The sequence below is a fragment of the Struthio camelus genome, chromosome 5, assembly GCF_040807025.1.
Source record: "Struthio camelus isolate bStrCam1 chromosome 5, bStrCam1.hap1, whole genome shotgun sequence".
NCBI lineage: Eukaryota > Metazoa > Chordata > Aves > Struthioniformes > Struthionidae > Struthio > Struthio camelus.
Window position 1 is genome coordinate 34,382,715 of NC_090946.1, and position 22,799 is coordinate 34,405,513.

Sequence of the window (22,799 nt, forward strand, 5' to 3'; positions counted from 1 at the left end):
ATTCAGAGGGACCTGGAGAGGCTGGAGAGCTGGGTGGAGAGGAACCTCCTGAAGTTCAACAAAGGCAAGTGCAGGGTCTTGCACCTAGGGAGAAATAATCCCATGCAGCAGTTCAGGCTGGGGGTTGACCTGCTGGAAAGCAGCTCTGCCGAGAAGGACCTGGGAGTGCTGGTGGACAACAAGTTAAGCATGAGCCAGCAATGCGCCCTTGTGGCCAAGAAGGCCAACGGGATCCTGGGGTGCATTAGGCAGAGTGTTGCCAGCAGGTCGAGGGAGGTGATCCTGCCCCTCTCCTCTGCCCTGGTGAGGCCTCACCTGGAATACTGTGTCCAGTTCTGGGCTCCCCAGTACAAGAGAGAGTCCAGCGGAGGGCTACAAAGATGATGAGGGGACTGGAGCACCTCTCCTATGAAGAAAGACTGCGAGAGCTCAGCCTGTTCAGTCTGGAGAAGAGAAGATTGAGAGGGGATCTCATCAATGTGTATAAGTATCTGAAGGGGGAGTGTCAAGAGGATGAGGCCAGTCTCTTCTCCGTGGCGCCCAGCAACAGCACAAGAGGCAACGGGCAGAAACTTAACCACAGGAAGTTCCACCTAAACCTGAGAAAAAACTTCTTCACTGTGAGGGTGACAGAGCATTGGAACAGGTTGCCCAGAGAGGTAGTGGAGTCTCCTTCCCTGGAGATATTCAAAACCCGTCTGGATGTGATCCTGGGCAATATGCTCTAGAGGACCCTGCTTGAGCAGGGAGGTTGGACTAGATGATCTCCAGAGGTCCCTTCCAACCTAAACGATTCTGTGATTCTGTGATTTGCACGTGCTCTATACAGTCACTGGACCGACCTGTCACAGCCTAGACCCACTTGCTTCTACTGGAAATAATAACTTTTCAGAATAATATTGTGTAAGGTAATCCTCCAGACTGTTTATAAGCACCACCTAAAAGAAAGTTCATCTTCAGGTTGAATTCTGAACCATGCTTTTCCTCTTTATTAATAAGCTTTCCCAAGGTAAACAAGGTCAGTACATGTCTTTTTGTCTCTCGCTTGCCTGCCCCTTTAATCTCCTTATGTTTCATTCCTTTTGTCAGCTGCCACTTCTCACATACTGACAGAGACATACAGTTTATATTAATTTTTTTAAGGCCTCAGCCCACTGCTCTACCATATTAGTTTTTTGCTGTCACTTCTATAGAAAAAGTGATGATTTCCTTCTCTCAGTTGTGCAGACGTGTATGAGATGGAAAGACTTGGCTCTAGGACTAAACAAAATTAGGTGTGCACAAGGCTTGCCATAATCACCTCCTAAAAATGGAACGTAATTGATTAGGTGGGACTGACCACTCCTCACAATCGTGTGCCTATTTGATCCTGTTTTAGGGCTCAGTTAAAATTCAGGGTTTGAAGAAAATCCAGGAAGAGAAAGTTCAGAGGAGGGCTACGTACCCCCTGGCTAAAATATTTCTTTTCAGATATGCTGATATGAAGGTGTCTAGTTACCTCAGGTCCATATATTTTTCTCTGTGTAATGACCAGTAACCACAGCATGCTCCATTCTTCTCATCATAAGACATAATTTGACCTCTAACCCAGCCTATAAAGAAGAACGGGAAACATTTTGGGTACCCAAATTACAGCTACTTCAGTAAGACAACAGCATCCCACATTGCAACAGTTTGATGGTTCAGCCACAGTAATTCTGATCTGAGTTTACTTCAAAATGATCAAATTTCCACAGGAGAAAAAATAACAAAAAAAAGTATCTCAGCATTTCTGTCTGCAAATTCCTTCCTCACACAAGCTCTCCAGGGAGTTCAAATATCTGCTATAAAATCAGATTCACAATATTAACCCAAGCTTCTGAGTTAATATTAACCCAACCCTGGGCCATATCTCTATGACAAAAGAAATTAAACACCCCAGAATTAAGGAAAATTTATGTTTCAGTTTGGTTGTGACTTACAACATTATTGATGTAATGTTATGCTTTTCTCTTTGAATCATAACCACATGAATTGTCCAACATAAATGAAGCAACACACATGCTCTGCATGTGCACTTTTTATAAAACATAAGCAATAAAAATCCCAAGAGATCTATCAAATGCAAGCATGCAAAACCAAAACAAACATGTCATCACAGCTTGCCAGGAGGTACGCTAGCCTCCTTCATAATGCTGCTCCTCAGCGCACATACTCAGTGAGAAGTTAAATTAGTGGTACATTTACATTTTTCACTCTTTAGAGTCCTGAATAGGGGTTATATGAATTATGATGAAGGTTAAAGTACAGGTGATCTTCACACTCAAGCAAAAAATATTCCAGCTCCATTGATTTTGTGGATTCTTGCTAAAATATATTTTTATATATATGTCTGGCTGAACATTAAATCTAGGGAAGTTTTTTTCCCTCAAAAGTGAGATCTATAAGCAATTAAGCATAAAATTATAGTAGACAAGTTTTAGCAGCCTTAAGAGTTACTGTCACTAGAGGGTCAGGAAGAATATCAGAGTGCCTAACCCCCCCAAAATAGTTATATTAATAGTGAAAATGTTAGAAGTTTTTAGACGAGGTTAAATGAAGAAAGTAGGCACAAAAATACACATTGATATTTTTAAAGTATATCAATACGGATGTCTGTCATCTCTAACAAACCAGGACAAATAGGATAATTCAAATTATATAAAACAATACAATAAACAATGTCACAGGTCCATAATACCTTCCAGTATTTTGTGTGCTGTGTTGAAGTTTTCATTGTGGAGGAGTATTAAAGCAGCACATGTTAGAATTGATTCTGTAATGCAGAAAATGCTTTGGGCTCCTAAAGGACCTCAAAGGGTTTTTGAAACATACATATGAATAAAAGTTAGAAAGTATGCACAGCACCTGTTAGCTTCGCCACTGAGGTCTACTATTTAGTTTTGTCTACTTAACAACTTCTTGCTGAGAAATACCAAGTTCCTCCATTCTACATCAAGGAAAATTAAAAACTGAATCAAACTAAGATAAAAATAAAGAAACAGTTCCAGAGAAACGCAAGCAGATGACTGACTGTGCCACTTACCTATACTCAAAGACCGGTGACATAACTTAAAGTAGGGAAGGTCTCATTTTTTCTCTTGCATTCTGATTTGTAAAAATCTATCAACGGGTTCTTATCAAACCCCTGAAAGCTACTCAGTCTGCTGGTTGATATGAAAGAAGAGTGATCACTGATGCCTATTGATTATTTTTCTGGCTCTGGATCTCAAGGTTGCTAAGGGATTGTTTGAGCAGTTTACAAATCTGGAAAACTGAAACACTCGATCCTTTTTTTCTTTCCAGTTTTTCTTCCTGAATTGTTGAGTCAAGAATCTGAACCTATACATCCACATCTATTTTACATGCAAGATTAGCAGCTTGACTGTGAAAATCTGGCCGGCTTGATTTCTTCATGGAAGATATTTTTATCTCTGAAATGTACAACTGTCCACCATGCATGTATCACAGAGCACAGAGACTTGTCACAAACTAAATGTGATATTATCACATGTCTTCCTTGACCTCTCAATTTTTCAGAGACAGTCAGAAAGCTGGCCTGCTCCCAACTCACTAGGTGATAACTTTTCTCTTACCCAGCTGCTCTATTGCTGCCTGCCTAGAGTCATCAAAACAGATCAGAAGAAAGGTGGAAGTGATACCCTTTCTCATGCAAGCAATCTGGAGCCTGCAGCACTAGATCAAATTAGCCACTGAATTTAACTACAGAAACCACTGTCCCTTTTGAGAGTTCTCCTGTGATTTCCTGTTAATTCTCCTTTTGTATCCTAAAACATGCAAGGGCTGCTGGGCTAGGGTTTTAGCTGGGAGGGGCGAGGGGTGCTGGAAGGCTGTCGCAAGCTACTCTTGGAGCTGCTTCCTCTCCCCCTGGTGTGCATGCACAGGGGGACTGGGAGAGCCTGAAGCCTGGCGGGGCTCATCTTACACCAGCCCACATCACTCCAGCAGATAAGGTCCTTGGACTGGTCTGTGTAACTTCTGTGGCACAGAAGTGTAAGAAAGGGAAAATCTCCCCAGGAAAGGTGCCTGCTACTTCCAAAAGGTCAAAACAAGACATGTAAAGGACAAAAAGAAAAAGTAAGGTAAAGGTTTCTTTCATCAAAGAGGTTTCTTGAGTCCTTAGACAACACTCTGCCTATTACTAGTCTAACTGCAGTTGTCTGCCTTCTGCCTGGGTAAGTCACAGCATAGTTTGCACACCCACTGAACATGATACTGTAAATGACATTATCACATCCATCATGTCCAAATGCCCTCTCCAAAAAGGGGAGAAACCTACATCTAGTCAAGGTCATAGCACAAGCCATGGGAAAAGTTTACGTAATAGTTTATTTATCTGTAACACAGAGGAAAGAGCTTAACAATCAAAGCTTTCCATCTTCTGGCATTTCCACATTGAGTTTATTAGTTATCAGATCAATGAATGTTATGGCATTTTTCTGGCTTGATTCTTATACCAATGTTCCTGGTTCACATTATACAAGAGTTTACTCCTAGGCCTGAAACTTGCAGTTGTTCTTCATTGCAACTTTTTCCACCACAAAAGCTACACAGACCTCAGACTGTCTGCATCTGGCACCCAAGATGAACACTTAAACATATGGCTTTACCTGTACTACATTTATACAAGAGCTACTTCATTGCACTTATTTCACTGCTTTGCTCTGAATACTTCCATATCCTACTGTTCACCTCAGGTTGGGAAATTCACGGTCCTAACAACATGCATTAAATCCAAAGCAAATCTAGAACGATCATCCAAGGTCCTAAGTCCTTGCCTATGAAACGCTGACAACTCCCCACTGATCCAATTGGACAAGCTGGGATGGCAAGAGGTCCATGAGAAACAATAGTATGTTCATGCTATTGTTATATGCTTTCTTAAGGTCTCCTATTTGACAGTCTTCAGACCCCTTAATAAACATGATAGAATGAAGATATCAAAGACTCCATTTTACAAATGGAGAAAAAGATGCCTGGAAAAGTCAAAAGGTTAGTTCAGTGTCATACAGCATGTCTGCGGTAGGCATGACACTAAATCTACTGTCCAAGTCATGCTCAAACCACAAGGCCATACAGCTTGAAATAAATATGTTTGCATCGCTCTGGTATACACCCCTTTCATAGCAAGCTTAAGGTATGCCATACAAATGTAAAGCATGATAGGAATTTTCTCATACAAGCTAGAGATGGAAAACAATACATAACAGAGGTGTATTTAAATTTCATTTGACTATGTATGGGAAAGCTGGAAATTCATTTGCAAGAAAATTAGACAAAACCAAGCTGCAATCTTACATTCAAACTCCCTCACCTCTCCTACAATTTGTACTTGACCCTGGCTTTCTGTAAACAGTCCCTTTCACATGTACCTCTTACAGAGAATTGCATCAAAATAATGAATTCATAAGCAACTGAATGAGAGGGTACTGAAAACACACTATGGCGTAACATAATAATAAATTGGATTATTTAATTTTTACCCCATTTGTTTTCACTAAGTGGGATTGTATAGCTTTTCTCCATTTAAGATTCTGCATCTGTTCCATGTACTTTCATAGGTTTAACCCATAGGATAGCTATGAACTTAAAAACAACAAAAAAATCCCAACAGCTGGTGCAATGAAGATTAAATATATATATATTTATATATACATTATTTATACAATAAATTTACTATGCTTTACTCAGTATAAGTCCAGTAACTTGAAATTCATGCAACTGTGTAAAATGAGAAAAAATCTGGCCTTTCAAAAGTAAAGATCAATCCTTCTTTGTGCTGTTTCATTTTATCTCTCTCCTTATTTCCTGCAGTCTAACTCACAGGCTGTGGTTTATTTTTCCAAATATGAAAGGCTTTCCTCTTACTTCCCTTTAATGAACAAAGAGAAAAAACTTCCAAAGAGGAACATTTACCATAGGAACATCTACCTTCTAAATGTCTTTTCTCTATGATGTAGTGTGAATGGTGCTGTGAAAATGGACCTTAAGGCACTGCTGAAAGTAGAATTTTTTGAGAATATCCCCCGGCTCGTCTGCTAGTTGAATGCAGTGGCAATAAGCATCTCACAGTCATACAGAGCTTCTAGCTCAGTGATATGAAGAGTGTCGTGGATATGCCACGGAAAGATAATTAAAAACCAGACATTTCTTGGCTGCTGCCATTTTCACCTAACGAACATTCAGCCTTTGCACGTCACCTTGATGCTGCTTGTGAGATGCTATTGGGGCATGAGAGCTTAGTCCTAAGATCCTTTGCTAGAAGAGGATTTAGAGTGACACCACGACACACAGATAAGACGAAGAGTTTAGGGCATTGCAGTGATGAGAAAGGCCTGTAGAAGCAGTACAGCTGCCTCACCCAGGAGAGAAGCAGAGTCTGTTTTCACCTCCCCATTTGTCTCCTCCAGAGAGGGCTGTGGGACACCCCTGTGCCACACAGGAGAACAGCGGGCAGCAGCAGCCCCCCTGCCTTTCCTCTTCCCTCTCCATGAACCCAGGAGCAGACATAATGGGGCTTTTAAAATTAACCTTCTTACTAGGGCTTGATCCTGAAACCATTACTAATGCCCAGTGACGCTCTTTCAGCCTCCCAGTTTTAGGGCATCGAGGAGGTATTTGAAGCAGGAAAAGGGACATGTCTGGTTAGCAAGGGCTGCAGCAATAGTATAGCACTGAAAAGATGGGAGTCTGCTTTGGTTTTATACTGCTCATAGGCTTCAGAAGAAGGGCTGTTCAGTGAATCCCACTGTACTTGTGTATATATTTAATTCATCCGCTCCCTGCTGGTGATTTTTCAGCCTTAATCCCCTTTCAGCCAAAATGAACTTTTTTATCTTGGTGCAACTTGTCATAAAAATGGGGGCGGGGGATTTGGTTTTTTAAACGGTCAAAATTGCTGTATATATGCCAAGCAACCTGCAGCCAGAGAGAAGTATGAAATGTGGGATAAAGCCTCAAAATGAGAGATTAATAAAGAAGAAAGTAAACAACATGAACAGCTTGAATGAATGCCACCTTTGTTCTTTTTAAATGCACATGAACGTGAAGTCCTAACTCCAGTTTCACAACTTAGCATTCTGACGTAAATGGTTTACACAAGGAAAACAGAGAGAGGCAAATTTTAATGGCATCTATTAACTTCTACAGCTAAGGACAGGACCTCATGAAGGAGGACACTTTCTCTTACTTGAATTTAATGAACAAGGAAAAAAACTCCCAGAGAGGAAACCTTGCCATGGGAATATCCAAATATTTGAGGGGCACGAAGCTTGTTCTATTGTGCAATTCAAAGTGCTGGAGCGAATAGAACATTTGTTTACTATTGAGTGGCTTTGGTTTAGATCATATCCTAATAGAGTTTCAGGAGGTGTGTCCACACCTGGCACTTGGGATACAGGTTAGCAGACAGCAAACAACACGCGCTTTTTGTGGTCATTGTCTCTGGTTTTTTGCTCTGCTTCTGGTACATTTCTCCTGTGACTGGTTACATACGGAAAAATAGGTACAACCTTGACTCACACTTCAAAACAAACAAGGAAAAAACAAACACGGGGTGGGGGGGGGGGGCATGACTGCTGTTTCAAAAGAATTTGCTAGGGCCTGTGTAAATTCTGACCTGAGGCAAATTACTGCAAGTCTGGGTCTGCCCTAATCCAGACCTGGTGAGCTCTAAGACTGTCATACCTTGCTCTTACAGAGACTTCTGTGGGCTCATTCAGAGGATAAGAAAGGATAAGATGGATGCTCTTTACAAGGATGCTTCCACTCTATGGTCTACTCCATGTACTGCTGCTTACGCTCTTGACACAGGTTCACCTCTGATTTCAAAGGAGCAAGACACTAGGCTGGAAGATCTTCCTTATGCTGAAGCATCACAGATTGAGCTCACCAGGTGCTCATGAGCCATCTGACATACGCAACTTCCTAGTGCTAGGTCAAGTACACAAACAACCGTGTCATGGTCTCATGGGCTTGTCTGAGGTGATACTGCTAAAGGTTTCAGAGAAAGAGCCCAACTGGCTACTCAGCCTGACCCAAACTCTCTTAAATCTCATTCAGCCATCAGTGGATGGATCTCCCTTGAGCAGACGCTGCAGGTGCCCTTTTCCATAGCCAACACAGAGGCTGCAGACAGGAGAAGTAACCGGACATCCCTACAAGCAGAACTGATGATTGCTGCAGTGACTGCTTGGGGCTACAACCCCCAGTCAGTATCATTTAAATCCCGCAGTCAGTATTATTTAAAGCATTTCTCGGGCAGACTCAAATTGTGCTGTCCTGGACTAACAACATGTTCCTGTCCTCTAGGGCGCATCACAACAGTGAAAGACCCAATCAGTGGGTTGATTTCTTTTCTGAGTCAGCCACATTCTAATTATCATGTTATATTTTAATAAAAAAGGAGTAGGAATGGACTTGGATGAAGCCCCCCATTTTTCCATACCAACCAACAGAGCTGAGCAGGTGCAGAAGGGAGCACGCCATGCATCCTCCTACGTGTGTGAGCAAAGCAGCACCCTGTTTTCCTTGAGTACAGCTCTCCAGAGCAGCACTATTACCCAGAGCCTCAGGGCTCTAACATGAGGGACTTGCTAAAGGTTAGGCAAGTCAAGACAAAACCCAGACCTCCTCTCTTCTTCTATGACTCTTTCTTTCTGCTTTTGAACCTGAACTAAACCATACTAAAGTTAATGGAAGATTCCTGTTCCTTTTCGATATCTTCAGAGAACGTCCTCCAACCTCAGGGCTGCCTAGTAGGAAGACACAGGCTTCTCGCTCCCTGAAAACCTTGAGCTGCATGCAAAAGAGATTTGCCTGAGCAGGAGGAAGAAACTCTCCCATTCTTGCTTTTGTAGATATACATTTCACTTACTCATTGTCAGCTTTACGCACAAGCTCTCTTCGGTCGCTCAAGCAGAACAGCACAGCTGGTAATAGGTTTCATTTTATACCTGCTCAGAGAAAAAACTGATGCAAACACATGTGGAGAGCATGCCATCCTCCCTCTGGACATGAAGACTGACAGTGATGGTGGAAGCTCAGAAGTTGTGCTGGAGGTTTGGCAGTACCCGCAGCACAGAGGGTACATAACACAGGGGCAGAATAAGGAGCCTCCATATCGTCTCCTGCGCTTACCTTAAAGACTGCGTAACAGTTGCAATCAACGCACATCTGTCCCTTAACACTCCCTTACACACAACCAAGAATAAGGAAGTGGAAAAAAATCCAGTTTCTTTATCCCTTCCCTTTACTGGCCTGATTACATAAAGCCCTATCCAAAAGGGCTACAAAACATTGTTAAGAGTGCAGCAGTGATTCTGCTTCTATCTAGTACGGCAGTTGTTTCCTCCAATCTCACAGATACTCAAAGTCGGTCTCTACTAATCCATCCCTTCCCTCCCCACAACACCTCTTCCACAGAACTCCACGATATTCCCTAGCTCATTTATAAAGCTTTTGAGTGACAAAAAAAAAATCACTTTGTTCTGACACACTGCACACTGGAGTTTCAAACTCTTTTCTCAGCTGTTAGGGTCTGCAACAGCATCAAAGAATCCTCCCATCTCCAGACTTGCGTTACTGGAGCATGGAAATAATTGGCTACGAACGTTCCTCTTGGGGATACTGAACATGGTTGTGCAATGTCTTGACAAGGGAAAAGTTCCATACAGCACTGTCAAATAAATATCTACTTCTTTAAGCAGAACACCCTCCGACTTTTGGAGAGTGTATGGCTTGGCTTCAAATGAAAGAACAGATTTATTTTTAAAGCTCGTAATATCAGTGTGAGCTGAAATCAGCTCACAAGAACAATTAGACTCCTTGTTTCAGGGCACACTCTTGCTAATGAAATAAGAGGAGATGCCCACATGAGGCACTGCCAGGCTACACGCCCTGAAAGGATCCCATTTAGATTTTCACATGCAGTGTATACGAAGAAGCAGCTTATTCAAAATAGTTGGTCAACACTTGCCTTTAGAAATGTTTTTCACCACAGCTTTTTGGCTGATATGTTATTTCTAGATTTCCCAGTCTGGGTACAAAGAACAAGCAAGATCACCTCATTTGCTTATTTCTGTTTCCTTGAAAAAAATATAAAGTTCATGTGAAACTGGAAATCTTATTATAAAATATATATATATATTTACTTGTTAGTTTGAAAGAGACATTAAAAAACCTGTCCGAGGAAAAGCTAGGTTCTGTGTCTTTACACTTAAGCACCTATTGACTTTTTTTTTAAATGCAGAACTAAAATGACTATTGAAAAATGCAGATGAGTTATTCCTGATCACATCCTTTTTTCCTTTAAAGTCACTGGAAGCTTTGCCCATAGACCTAGCCTTTTTAAATTTAGCCAAGGAAAAAACTGATTATATGAGCACTGGGAGAAAAGTGTTAACCAGTCAGAGGAAGTTGCTTGGCAGACTTAATAGAAAGACTGATCTTTGGACCAGAAATATATATCGGCATTTTATGATACCTGGCAATTATTTCAAAGGCCTAACTGAAGACAATTCATAGTAAGAATCAACAAAAGCTTTACAGGAACAAGAAAGCTGCTGAAAGACAAAGATAATCACTCCAGTCTTTTTTCAATCCGCTTTTCTTCCACTGTGATTTTGAATCAGGCTAGGAATTAGAATGATAACTAACAGGACAATTGAGCATTTCTAAAGGAAAATTTACGGTGAAGTAAGCCATCTCAGTTTTATTGACTTTAGTGGAGATAAGCTAGTTAATGACGAACTAGCTCACTAGCATTTTTAGAGTTACAACTCCCTTAGACTTGTCCTTGACTTTGTCATTGTCTCACTGTTACTTTGGTGGTCTGCCGAACTCTCGGTACCTCAGTTTTCCCTCCAGTAAAGTAAACGTAATGTTGTCTCCAACAGTGTTGTCAGGATGCAGAAACATGTTTAAAAGCCATTATAGAAATATACTGTTATTATCGCTGTCTCATCATAACTTCAAAGAGAAATCTCATTTGAAGGGTGTGGGCGGAAATGACTTCTCTGGCATGCGAGATAAGCAGCACCCACGCCAAGGGAGAACTCCAGAGACCCAGAAACAGTTACTCGAACCACCTGATAAGGCGCAAGGCTGCTATGAAACTCACCGCTCAGCTTCGGGGCTTCTCTTATTTTCTACTCATAGCCTCCTGAGCCTGGAAATCTTACAAATAATTGCCACAAAACAGAAATCTAGAAGAAAGCCTCAGGAGCTCAGTAGCATATTCTTTATCTTGAGCTGGTGGTAGTGGACCAGGTACACAGTTTTGGTAGTCCCTACCTAGCCCAGACCTTCCTGCAGACTGTTTTCACATGAAAGCAAAAACCCTCCGTTACCATTCAAGGTTGGTGCAGAGCATCCCTTAATTATTCTAGCTGGATAAGCGAGAATTCTGTGTTTATTTTTCTGCCACCACCACTTCCTCCCAGCAGTCTCCTGGACAGCAAATCAGTCTGTAGCTGATGTTCCTCATCTCAAGCACAGAGGTGACCTCTGCAAAATTGTATCCAAATCCTTTTAGGGTATTCACCTTTCATCTTGAGAGAGGAAACAGGATTTTTAAAACTTGTATGGAAATTTCTATGGCATCATCACATACTGTTGAGAACTTCTGATGTTTCTTAAGGTGAATTTTTCCCTATTGTATGACCTTCCTGTGTCTCAGCCTACTCCCCTGGATTTGACACAGGCGTGACCTCTACACTATGTAGCATTTATTTTATAAACTAAATGTTAGCATTCACATTCCTATTCATCTTAAAGATCATCAACACAGGAAAGTCATGCAAGGTGAACTAGTGTGTGAATATTCACACATCATTACTTTGCATAATCGTCTGTGTGGCTGCAGCTTACTCTAGGGGTGCTCTTACAAAGCTAAGTCCTAGACATAGCACACAGAGGCTAACACAAATTTCAGTGTACTTCTTGGTAACTTGATTTAGTAACAAGCCCTTCTGTGTCTCATGTTTCAAAATGCTAAGTCTCAACTACCCCAATAAAAATTAGAAATGTTTCCTAGGAACTATGTTACAGTGGTAGTAATACAGAGGTATTTTCCATAGAATAATTGTCTAAATCTCACCTACATGTTTACATTTAAAAATACAGTCCTTAGAAAAAAAATATATATGACCTGATCCTCAGGTGCATTATGCTGGTCTTAGAGAGGTCTGACTTTGCTGAGTCTAATTCTCCTTAACGTTTGCATCGCACAACTCTTACTAGAGTCAATGAGAACTACGGATTCACTCCTGGTGTTGTATCAATGTATATGAAACGAAAACTAAGGCAGAGAGACCTGGGGCACTCTTGGACCAGATTCACCACAGGATTTATTCCTGTTTTTTAACTTTGTTATAACATTCAGCTTAAAAGAGTGAGAAGAGCATAAAGCTAAACTGACTAACAACGCAGCGTTTTGCTGTCTGCTCAATTCATTTGCTTAGTTGCTGGTGGATAATCTTCTAAACATTTTCCTCTCTTACTTTGCCTCTGACTCAACAAACCTTTCTGCTTTTGTTGTTAGATTCCACGACAAATTTAACAAAAAATCAGGTGTTCTAATCCAGATAATGTACTAAACTCTTATTCTGTTCTAATTACACTTCCCAAATGGTGTCTTTAGAGGGAGAAAACAAAGAGGAAGCTAATATAGCCTAGCAAATTAAATCCCATTTGTGGCTAAGAAGAATAGTGAAAACGAAATATATCATTAGAAAAGCAGAATATGATGCCTGAATTGTCAACAAGCTTATATTACGCTGACACCCTTATTCGCAATGCAGACCACCAGGTTTCACTTCAAGACTCTTCTCAAAACGTGGCCAGTGTTTTATGTAGAAGAACATAAAAAATAAGATTTTCTAGAAGGAAAACAAATAGTGAAAAATAAGATAGGCATCCCTGGCCTTACTGTCGTAATGCTACCACTCTCTCATGTGTGGATGTGTGGGTGCATGGAGCATTTAACGACCCACTGATCAATGTGATTGCTTCCATTTTGCAAAGTTCTTTGCTTTTTGTTTTTCTACATGTGAACAGAAAGCCCAGTCTGGCATCTAGAGAGCGTATCATCAGGTGCAGAACACAGACTATCACCACATTTGGCCCAAAGTGCTAGACACACAAATACCACAATACAGCAAATGAGGCTATCCCCAAGAACATCTTCCTGACATTCTCCAGTAAAAAGCAAATTAGCTTCCATTTATGATCTAGGAGTTGAAATAGGCTCTCTGAACTGATGTAAGAAAGTAGTTTTTTTACAAAACAAGGCTTCTTTATCTAACGTGTTTGTAAGAGATGCACTGAATCGTCCCTGCTCGTGAAATGGAAACAACCATACACAACAAACCATCATTAAAAACCCACATTATAAAACCAACTGACCAATATTTTTACTACAGCAGGAGCAAATGGGGAATTCTGTTCTGTGCTTGTACAGTGGAAACTCCCTTGTAAACTTTAATATAACAAATTCAACTCATCATATAAAATGTTAAGTTATTTAAATTGAGATGTAATACCAAGCAGAGACAAGAAAAGTCTTCCATTATGAAACAGGCTACTGCATAGGACAGGAATTATTTTTCATCTGTGGCAGTTGTGGATAGGAGGCAAAGAACTTAATGTTTAGCAAGGAGACTGAGGTTAGACATTACAAAATCTTTTCTAATGATGAAGACAGTGAAACTCTGAAGTAGGTTTACCTAAGGAGGCTGGGGGACGTCCTTCACTGAACCTCTAGTTTAAACAAAGACCTGTCACAGATGAGACCACAACAACTGATCCTGTCTCAGACGTAGCATGGAAAACCCCTTAAGTCCCTTGCAGCATTATTTCCTATGAAACTATAATGGTTTGCTCTACTGTGTTGTTTTGGTCTTCAATAACATGTAATAAGTATCAGTAAAAATGAACAGTAAAAGGCTTTGCTTGCTTGATCGCCTTTAATCTCTTCCTAATTATCAGACAGTGAATGTGTTTTACAGTTTGTGCTGGCTTGGGGAGTCGCTGCTCTTTGCGAACCAGGTTTGATGCGCTAAATCCCTAACCATGATGCTAGGGTTGTCTGGGATGTAAAACACTCTGTCACTTTCCAAATAACAAGGAATTATGGGGGAACAAAACTTCAGTGGTGTTCATTAGTGGGAAAATTCCCACGGACGTGTGTCTGTATAATAACTTATAATACATAAGTTTAATAACATGTTGTCATTTAACCATTAAAAATAAGCAAGAATTTACGTTTTCCTTAAAAACCCAGGGCACCATCACACCTCCTCTAGTACAGAAGTATTAACATTCAGATTTTATACTTCTCAGAACAAGCCAGGTGCTTATTCATTCTTGCATTGTGATGCCTTATTGTCTTAAGCACTGCTGTCTATTTGCAATCTTTGTACCTCTTCCTGGATAAAAGCATGATGGTTTATTTTTAGTGAACTTCTCCGAAGAGTTTTATTTTAAAGCCTGACTAATCTTTGCTGCACCATGGACAAGGCTGATCGCTTGATAAATCTTAGCTTAGGTTTGTGGTGAGCTGCAAGAAGACACCCAATGCTTTTTCAATTAATCCTCTTTTATATCCACCTTTGAAAGAAGAGGCCTACAGTAAGGGAGCCACAGAGAAGAGCCAGAAGCCATGCAGCGCTTCCCTAGAATTCAAGTGCAGCCTGAAAAATGTGGGGGAGCTTCATGCACCGAGTTGCACTCTGTTTCCCATGGTATTTTTAGCAGCTCTACAACACATGAATTTATCTGCTCTGCCCATAATTATTCATTGCATCTCAAAGAGACAGGAAAAACAGACATCTGATTTGCTTGCTTAGATTTTCTTACTTTTGTCTGAGCCTCTCTAGCTCAGCTGCTGGAGAGAAGAAGGGCTGGGGGAGAAATTTATTTCAATTTATGGAACAGTGCATTTGTAGATAAATATTACTGTTAAATTTTAATAAATGAGAATAACAGTGCCAAAGCCATCATCATTCTTTGATGCTTTTTACCTGGCTGCAAGGAGCGATTCCAGAGGCTGAACTCACCCAACACAGAGGGAGAGGGGGAGACCAAGGCTGCGCTCAGCCTTGCTGCTGCTAATTCTGCCTGCCCCCTTCCCTCACACTAGGAAATACAGTGATAGGGTTATTGCAAGCACTGTCGAAAAGCTGGTGTAACGGTAAGGGTCGCTTGGCCACCAGTCAATAACTGGGTGGGATTTCTCCAGAGCGAGGAGGACGCCAAAGGCAGAAATCCCTGCCGGGAGCCGCATCCCAAGGGGCGTATTGGTACAGGAAAGGCCACTGCACAGTCAGAGAGGTGTGAGGGGATGAGCAGCCAACTCGCACTGTCCTGAAGTGACAGCCAGACCTTGGATTACCGCAAGCTGGGTAAAGGTAGAAAAGCAAATATGTTTTCCTAATCTGTGCTGCAGTTACAGCCACCTGGATGATGGGGGAAGCTCTGACAGGTACCTCCCCATTTCATCAAGTTTCAGGCAGAGGCCTGAGTCTAATTTTCTTCAGTAAAAAAGAAAATCTTAGCTTCAGCTCCCTGAGGGGTTCAACTCTGCAGATGGTAAGAATGCAGCTCTTACTTTTCCAAGTGACTGTACAGGGACTGCTTATGAGAGCAGGCATTGCAAAATCAGGCTTGAACTCTTCTGTTCCATGCTTAAACAATCCCCCTTTCCTCTCCATTTTAGGATGGGAAGAAAGAAGACACAAGTACAAGAAAACCCTGGAGAATTCACATTTTTTTTTAAAATGACACCTAGAAGTACTATTCAGCTTAGCATGTTTATTGAATTCCTGGGCAGTGGAATGCCTTGTAAATGCAAATAAATATCTCTAGAAATATTTGACTACATTGCATAAATAAGACTCTAGCTGTAGCATTTTGTCCTATTTTGGGCATGAACTTCAGGTCTTAAATCCCTGGCCAATTTTCCTACCACCTCTCCAGGGGAAATCAGCCGAGTTGGGTAGGGCTTAACACTTGCCAACCTGCAGAGAGCCCCGGGGCCATCAGCTGTTAGTGAGGGATGACCAGGCTGTCTGTAGGCTGGAGGGAAAGATAGGAATGCTAGGGATGGGTGGAAAACAGCAAAAAGCAGCTTTACTTTTGTTACAGCCAGAACCCCTGGGGTTTGTGGTAATTTGCTATTTTTATCTCATTCATGAAGTAGTGACTGTGTGCAAAACAGTGCATTAAGCACATCAGAGACTTGGGCCATTCCCATTCACGAATACACTGTTGCGTTAGCCAGCCATCCTACAGGAGGTCCGTTATATCTAGCCCTTGGGGCTAGAGTAATCAATACAGAGCAGACAACAAATATATATTTTCCTCAAGCCCTGAGGAATTTCCTGAGGTTTTACTGCTTCCCCCTCCGCACTGTTTTTACCATCTGATTTGTAATGTTTCCTTTTTCGGTCACAAGGAAAAGGGAGTTGCCTTGAATATTCTTGAATCATGATTCTACCCAAGTTTACTGAGTAGCTAAAATATCTGCTAAGGACAACCCACTGCTAATGTTATAGCCCCACGTATTCCCCACAGGCCAATTCTCTTTATCCCCGCTGTTAAGTTGTCAGGTGGATTATACTTGAGGATCACTCCTCTTAGTAAATACTTAGGTCTTAGTAAATAGATCATTTCCTACCACTGACTGCACTCTACATGGGGAAGGAATATTTTCTTTCCTACCAAAAAGGCGGGTTTTAGAAAACGGTGCAGATACTGCCGTGATGAATAAACAGGAGACTAAAGCTCTTCTTGCTATTATGCACACTGAGTTATGTCCAGAAAGAAGCTGGTGGAAGCTCTCAAAACCCCAGTGGACAACAGGATCCCACTATATAAAAAAAAAAGGGGGGATGGATTCTTCTATCTTCCATTAATGCCTTTGGATCTCCCACCTCTCAAAGGAAAAAAATCTAAACCAGATATCCTGTAGGTCATCTGGGTTCTTCCTAAGCAATTCTGACTGTGTACCTTGTGCTGCATGAGAGTAATCTGTCCAATCGGCTCATTAAAGTTTCAAGGAATTTATCTTCCATTACTTCCCCTGGGAATCTATGCCGCAGCCTAATGAATCCTGTCATTAATGCATAAACGTTTGAATACATTTTGATTTTTTTCAGTAAATTCAAGCTCATTTTTCCCTTGTTTCTCCCCATCTGACTATTCCTAATTATATCTCATGGGGACCAAACAAATTAATTTCCTGCCTTTCCTGATGGTACAAACACTTCTCTCAACCTGTAGCACTGCATCTCAGCTCAGAGCCCAGTGGAAGGTCCTGAGATGCAATTCACTTAAAACTTCAGCTCAAATCATTCTCCCTCCTTCCCACGGCAATAAAGGTAAAGGTTAGCTCTGCTTTTCCCTCTGATTTCAATGGCAGAAAATACAGAAAACTAACAGAAAACTTACTTCTAACAAAAAGCAGACAAAAAGCAAGAATCCTGTGATTTGAACTTTCCGTTTCTCCAAGCAGCCTGCTGTGCTGCCACTCATTTGAGGTCAGCTGTTTGGCCTGACCTGCTCCTAGCTTTTCTGAATGACTGAAGCCTACCATTTCCTCAGAAATGGGATCACACATTTACTTCTGTCAAACTGCAGTGAGGCATGATCCGGCTTGAACAGTTGGCAAACAAGCTGCCTAATCTTCAGTTTATTGCTTTTCCTAGAAACGATCAATGCACCTGCCAGGTGTCACAGCAAAGCAAGAAATCTTACAGCTCTGATTTCCTGGTTTTATCTTTTTCCCAAAGGACTCATTAAAGGCCTGTGATGGACAGCCAGGCAGATACAGTTCATGTCTGTTTGGCTGCTGAGGTTATAATATTTGCCCTAGACTGTCAGCTTTGTATTTGAAACTATCCACATAAAACCTGCCTTTGGTCTCACTCCTGCATTTCAAAGCCTCGCTGGAGTGTGAAGAGAGGAGAAGAGCTGCAGAAAAATCTGCATTAATAAAAATAACAACAATAATTATCAACATACAATGACATTGTATACCAGCCACCAAAATAGGAAGGGGGGGGTTGGAAGGCGAAGACATCCATTGACTTTGATCAAGCTGCACAGCCCTATAAGAGCTCTGAACTTGGCCCAAAGATGCAAATCCCCATCCACGAGGAGTACGGGTGGAGCTGCACACTGCACCATACCCAACAATTCCTGAAAGAAAAGATTCTCTCCACCCAGAAGAACCATCATAGACAAACACCCACATACAACCCTTTCCACATTTAACATGATAATTCACCTGTCTGGGACAGACAATTTGGGAGACATGCTAGTTTCAGGTGCAAAAATTAATGATGTGATTGATATTCACTAAGTTATTTCACAAACTTAGGATCACATTTCCCCAGGATTTTTGAGCCTAACTACAACTGCCCGAACTGGGAGTTGTAATAAATCATACCAAAACAGAATTTTCTTCTTAATATTAACTAAAAATCTCCATTTTCCTGGAACACATTCATAGAATGGTAATAAGTGGAGGTTGACACCTATGCGTTTCTTAAATCAAACTTTAAAGACTTTCTACCATTCTCTTAATAAATATTCAACCCTATCAGAAATTAATATTTATTTGAAGTCACCAATCAAATCTCTTAGTGAGAAAAAATTAAGAATAAAGACAATCTAAGTAACTAAAGAAAACAGACTGTACATACATGAGAAAGTTTGATAAGCAGGATCATATTTTTAAGCAGTTTTAAAACAGTCATGTAAAATTCTATGATAGCAATACCTCAGGACCCTTTGGAAAAGTAAATATGCTGTTAAACAGTTTTGTAAGCTTATAAGAGTTATCTGACCCTTCAAAGAACAGCTGCTGCCTTTGCAGGACCAGAACATAGAAGTATACATTACCACTGATATTAAAGATGAAAAATATTCTACTCCCAAATTATGCTACTGGCACGTTTCTTTTCAGTGGGACTTGCCCCCTTGTCCACATGATGCTGTTCACACTAAATGCTGAAAAGAGCTTTCAGGACATTTTGCAAAGGAAAAACGTTTGAAATATGTTTCTGAGGGAACCTGAGTAAAGAAAATCCACTTTTCAAATTCTTAATAAATAGTCCAGACAGAACTTCAGAGCTCGTCAATCTAGCTTAATTTTCTTAGAAAACAAGAACAGTGCAGTTTTTCCCTATGCGTTTATTGGTCTGAAAAATTCTGTGGATTACTGAATGTTTAAAAAATTCAAAATCTTCTGCAATATTTTTACTACCAGGCTATTTCTGCACAGAAAAGCTGTATGAAAAACTAGAAGGCATAAGATGCAATTTTTTCCTAAAATGTGATTTTTATAGTTACCACCATGATTCTAATTTTAAAAAATTAGTTTAATAAATGTCAGGAGGCCTTTCCTATATCAAATTTACAAGTGAGTTATGAATTTGAATTTTGAAGCTCAAGGGAAGAAATCTCCTTTAAACATAACCCACTCTGCCTGTCAATTAACGGTAAAATAAACTGCTAGAGCTGCTTAAAGCTTGAGAGTAGATGACAAAGTCCCTGGGAACATACATAAAGAAAAGAAAAAAAACCTTACAGCTTACATACTGTACTAGGAACTCCCAGGCTTGTAGCATTTTCACAATAAAACACATAATACCACAGTGCACAGCCATAAGGAAAGGGATTTTGAATTTTCTACTGCTGAAAATCATTAATAATTTACTCCTGAATAACCGTAACAGCGTTAAGTTGCCATAGTAATGTCTAAGCTCTATTCATAAAAATGTATTTGGGCTGCTTTGAACAGGAATGTTGCATGTCTTGACAAAGAGTAGATGTGCATACACTAAAGCTGAACTTTCCTCATAAAACACACAGTCAGCAATTGATTGAATGATTTATTGTCTCTATAAATCTCAGGCGAGTAGAGGGTCAAATCTCCGCTGATGCAAATTGTCAGAATTGTACTGGACTCAGCAGAGCGATGCACAGTGAACACTAGCAGAGAATATAACTCAGTCTCCTGTATGAGGGAAAGTAAGAATAAATACTCTGTGTTTCCATTTTCTTTCTCACTGCACTCCCTAGAGAATATTTGCTGGATTGCACATTCATACTATGATAGGATCTATTTGTCCTAATGGACCACTGAAGTAACTGTGTGTGTGCACATACATGTGTACGTACAACTGCCCCGATGTAGAGTGAGAACGGATCCATTCTGTGTCCTTTGGCCATAAAAATCTGTGTCACTTTTTTGCACAGCTCCTTCAGTTCCCTCAAGCAGGAACATAAGTCAGGAAGAAGGGTGTTGGACACGTGGTGGTCTGCGGTGCAGCCTGTGATTTCAGAAGGAAGGTCTCACAGCTTAGGCCGTTATTACCAGCATGAAGTAGTTATTAGTAGCAAAATATAATTCACTACTGCCTGAGCTGCACAGATGTACTCAGCCTTGCTTCTCCAACAGGGCCACTCCTTTCTGATGGATGTAGCAATAGCACTGCGTAATAGCAAGAGGAGTTTTATTTTGGGAGAGGCCGAAATCCAGGGAGAGCGGGATGACTAAGGGAGGGTAGCTGGGGATCCTGGCCAGCCTGGCTTGGTTGTGACCTGAACCCCTAACCACCTAACGGCAGTTTTGTAATGGATGTGCAGCAAGTGACTGCAGTTCCTAGGGAGCAGTCCCACAAACCACCAAAACATTACTTGTGGTAGACTCAGCAGTGAGAAGCCAAAGGCTAAACTGCCCGTCAGGACTGAATTTGCTCCCTGCAAGAGAGGCAGGATGAGATTTTTTCGAACAAACCCAGGTTGTCTGTGTGAGCCTTTGGAGCCCCCCCTGGAAGCCCTCACTGGGGCAGCACAGAGGCTTCATGCTTGGCCCCCAAGGGCAACAGCGACTGGAGTCCTTCCTCCCGGGCTGCTTGCTTGGCACTGCTCACAGGCATTGAAGTCACTCTGAGCTAGAGCAGGCAAAAGGCATGTTAATGTGAAGTAAAACTATTAGGCAATTATGGTTCAGATTAAAAACAAAGGCTAGAAAAGAAAAAAAAAAAAGATTCAGGGAACCTGCACCTGACTAAGCTCCCAAAGGCAAGTGAAGAGGCTAAGAGAAGGCCGGCGTGCACAGCTTTGGGGTGGGCTGCAAGAGAGGCAGTAGTGAGGAGAGGCTAGCAGGTGAGAGGAAGGTAACTCAGACAGGCACAGCCGCCCAGTGCTGACGTCCAGGGTTTGAATAGCACACCGCCTGCAGAAAAAAGCTCTCCCTGCTCACGCGGACCAGAAGGGTCACCAAACGCACGGTGGCCCACGCTGACCACCACGACACCGAACGCCTGCTAATACACCCAGCTGACAGCAAGGCCACACAAAAACCATTTTGACTGCAGCTGCCTCGCAGCCCTCTAGCCCAGAGCACAGGCAGCGCTGCCCTCGTGGTTGCCCCCCTCACCACATAAGCACTCCCAGAGCAGCTCTGCGCTCAGGCACTGGGGCAAGAGGGCGCAGAGCAAGGCTTTAAAAGATCCATATCTTTAACTGAAGTGTATGAAGAGGCAACAACAAACTTACAGCTCTCTAAGTCCACTTATGACCAAGTCAAGCTCTTTTTATACCTCAGATACCCACCTGCATGTTGCTCTAAACCCAGATATAGCAGCATTAAGTGAATACTCAGTGAGGAGCAGAAACTGATCCTTCCTCACTTGAAAAAACTTGCTTAGCTGGGTTTGATGATTCCACATCCCTGTTCCTTTTCCTTTCCACATCAGGGAGCCCCAGAAGAAAATCACAGACGTCTTTTTAAAAATACATTGTATTACGTGTTAGGAATCAGATTTGAGTATTATGAATTCTATTTTTTAAATATGGTGTGCTGTCTTTGCTGTACATCTGCCAGCAGAATTGGATTCAGAATTTGTATTTTTTTAAAGCAGGAGAAAATGTGACTCCACAACTGCTATTTGGAAATGGTAGTGTCAGTGTATTCCTTAATTGAGTTTCATTAGCCTATTTACAGTATTTCATTTAAAAACCCATCCACTTAACATCTGTGACCACTTTTCTCACAGCTTCATGAGGGAAGTGTGTACTTGGCTTGCTTTGGTTTTCACAAGTCACTCTTCTTTAGTGCTAATTACACTCTCCCATACAGCCCTCTTGTGTCCTTACAGTTATATACTACAGTACGGCAACATTTGCTGTTAAAAAAAGGCCCTGTGATGGGAGAACTGGGAATTTTAGCTTTTTCCCCTCCATTTCTGCACATCACATAAATGTTTCTAAGCTGCGCATGCTATTTTCTCTAAAAGAGCCGCAGGCAATTGCATGCTACTTGTTTTCATGAATGTCCTCCAACTAGAGAGAAGCAGCTCTGAGATGCCTGTCCTGCTCCTTTTACATCCACAACATGAGGTGTGAAGTAACCGCAGCACAGAATGAACACAGCGAAGCCTGCAACAAGCAAAGGCCTGCTGCTCTGACACAGCCGAATTACATTTCTAAGATAAGTAGGTGTGAGTCAAATTCATTTTGGGCATAAAACCCAGTGGTTTTTATTAGTTGCCAGGCTCAAACTTGCTGGATGTCATGTGTACTACTAACTGGTAGTCAGAAACTAGCAGAGGCAAAATCAGTTCTGTAACCCCATCTCCTGGCCTCATCTGGGCAGTCAAGTTCAGAACTGAGCCAAAGAAAATGAAGCTGGTAAAACTTGCAGGGAATTGAAAGACGACGCAATTTTTAGGATGGCAAGACTTTTACGA

General features: G+C 41.4%; 1 protein-coding gene across 7 annotated transcripts in view; it reads right to left on the bottom strand.

The window, feature by feature from the left end:
• The window catches only part of SLC1A2 (solute carrier family 1 member 2), a 102,258-nt gene that overhangs the window by 61,539 nt on the left and 17,920 nt on the right, over window positions 1-22,799 (bottom strand). For 2 of the 7 annotated variants that reach the window (XR_011141443.1, XM_068945491.1), the window contains exons 1-3: window positions 3,065-3,172; window positions 1,499-1,592; window positions 316-443 (exon numbers count right to left, since the gene is read on the bottom strand). The exons of 3 other annotated variants lie outside the window; for them this stretch is intronic. Coding sequence is in view for 3 of the 4 variants with exons in the window: in XM_068945491.1 (XP_068801592.1) it covers window positions 316-443; window positions 1,499-1,546 (176 nt within the window). In the remaining variant the exon portion in view is untranslated. Of the gene's footprint in view, window positions 1-315; window positions 444-1,498; window positions 1,593-3,064; window positions 3,195-22,799 lie in introns of those variants that run through there. 2 more of the 7 variants (XM_009688437.2, XM_009688439.2) reach the window with 2 other exon arrangements.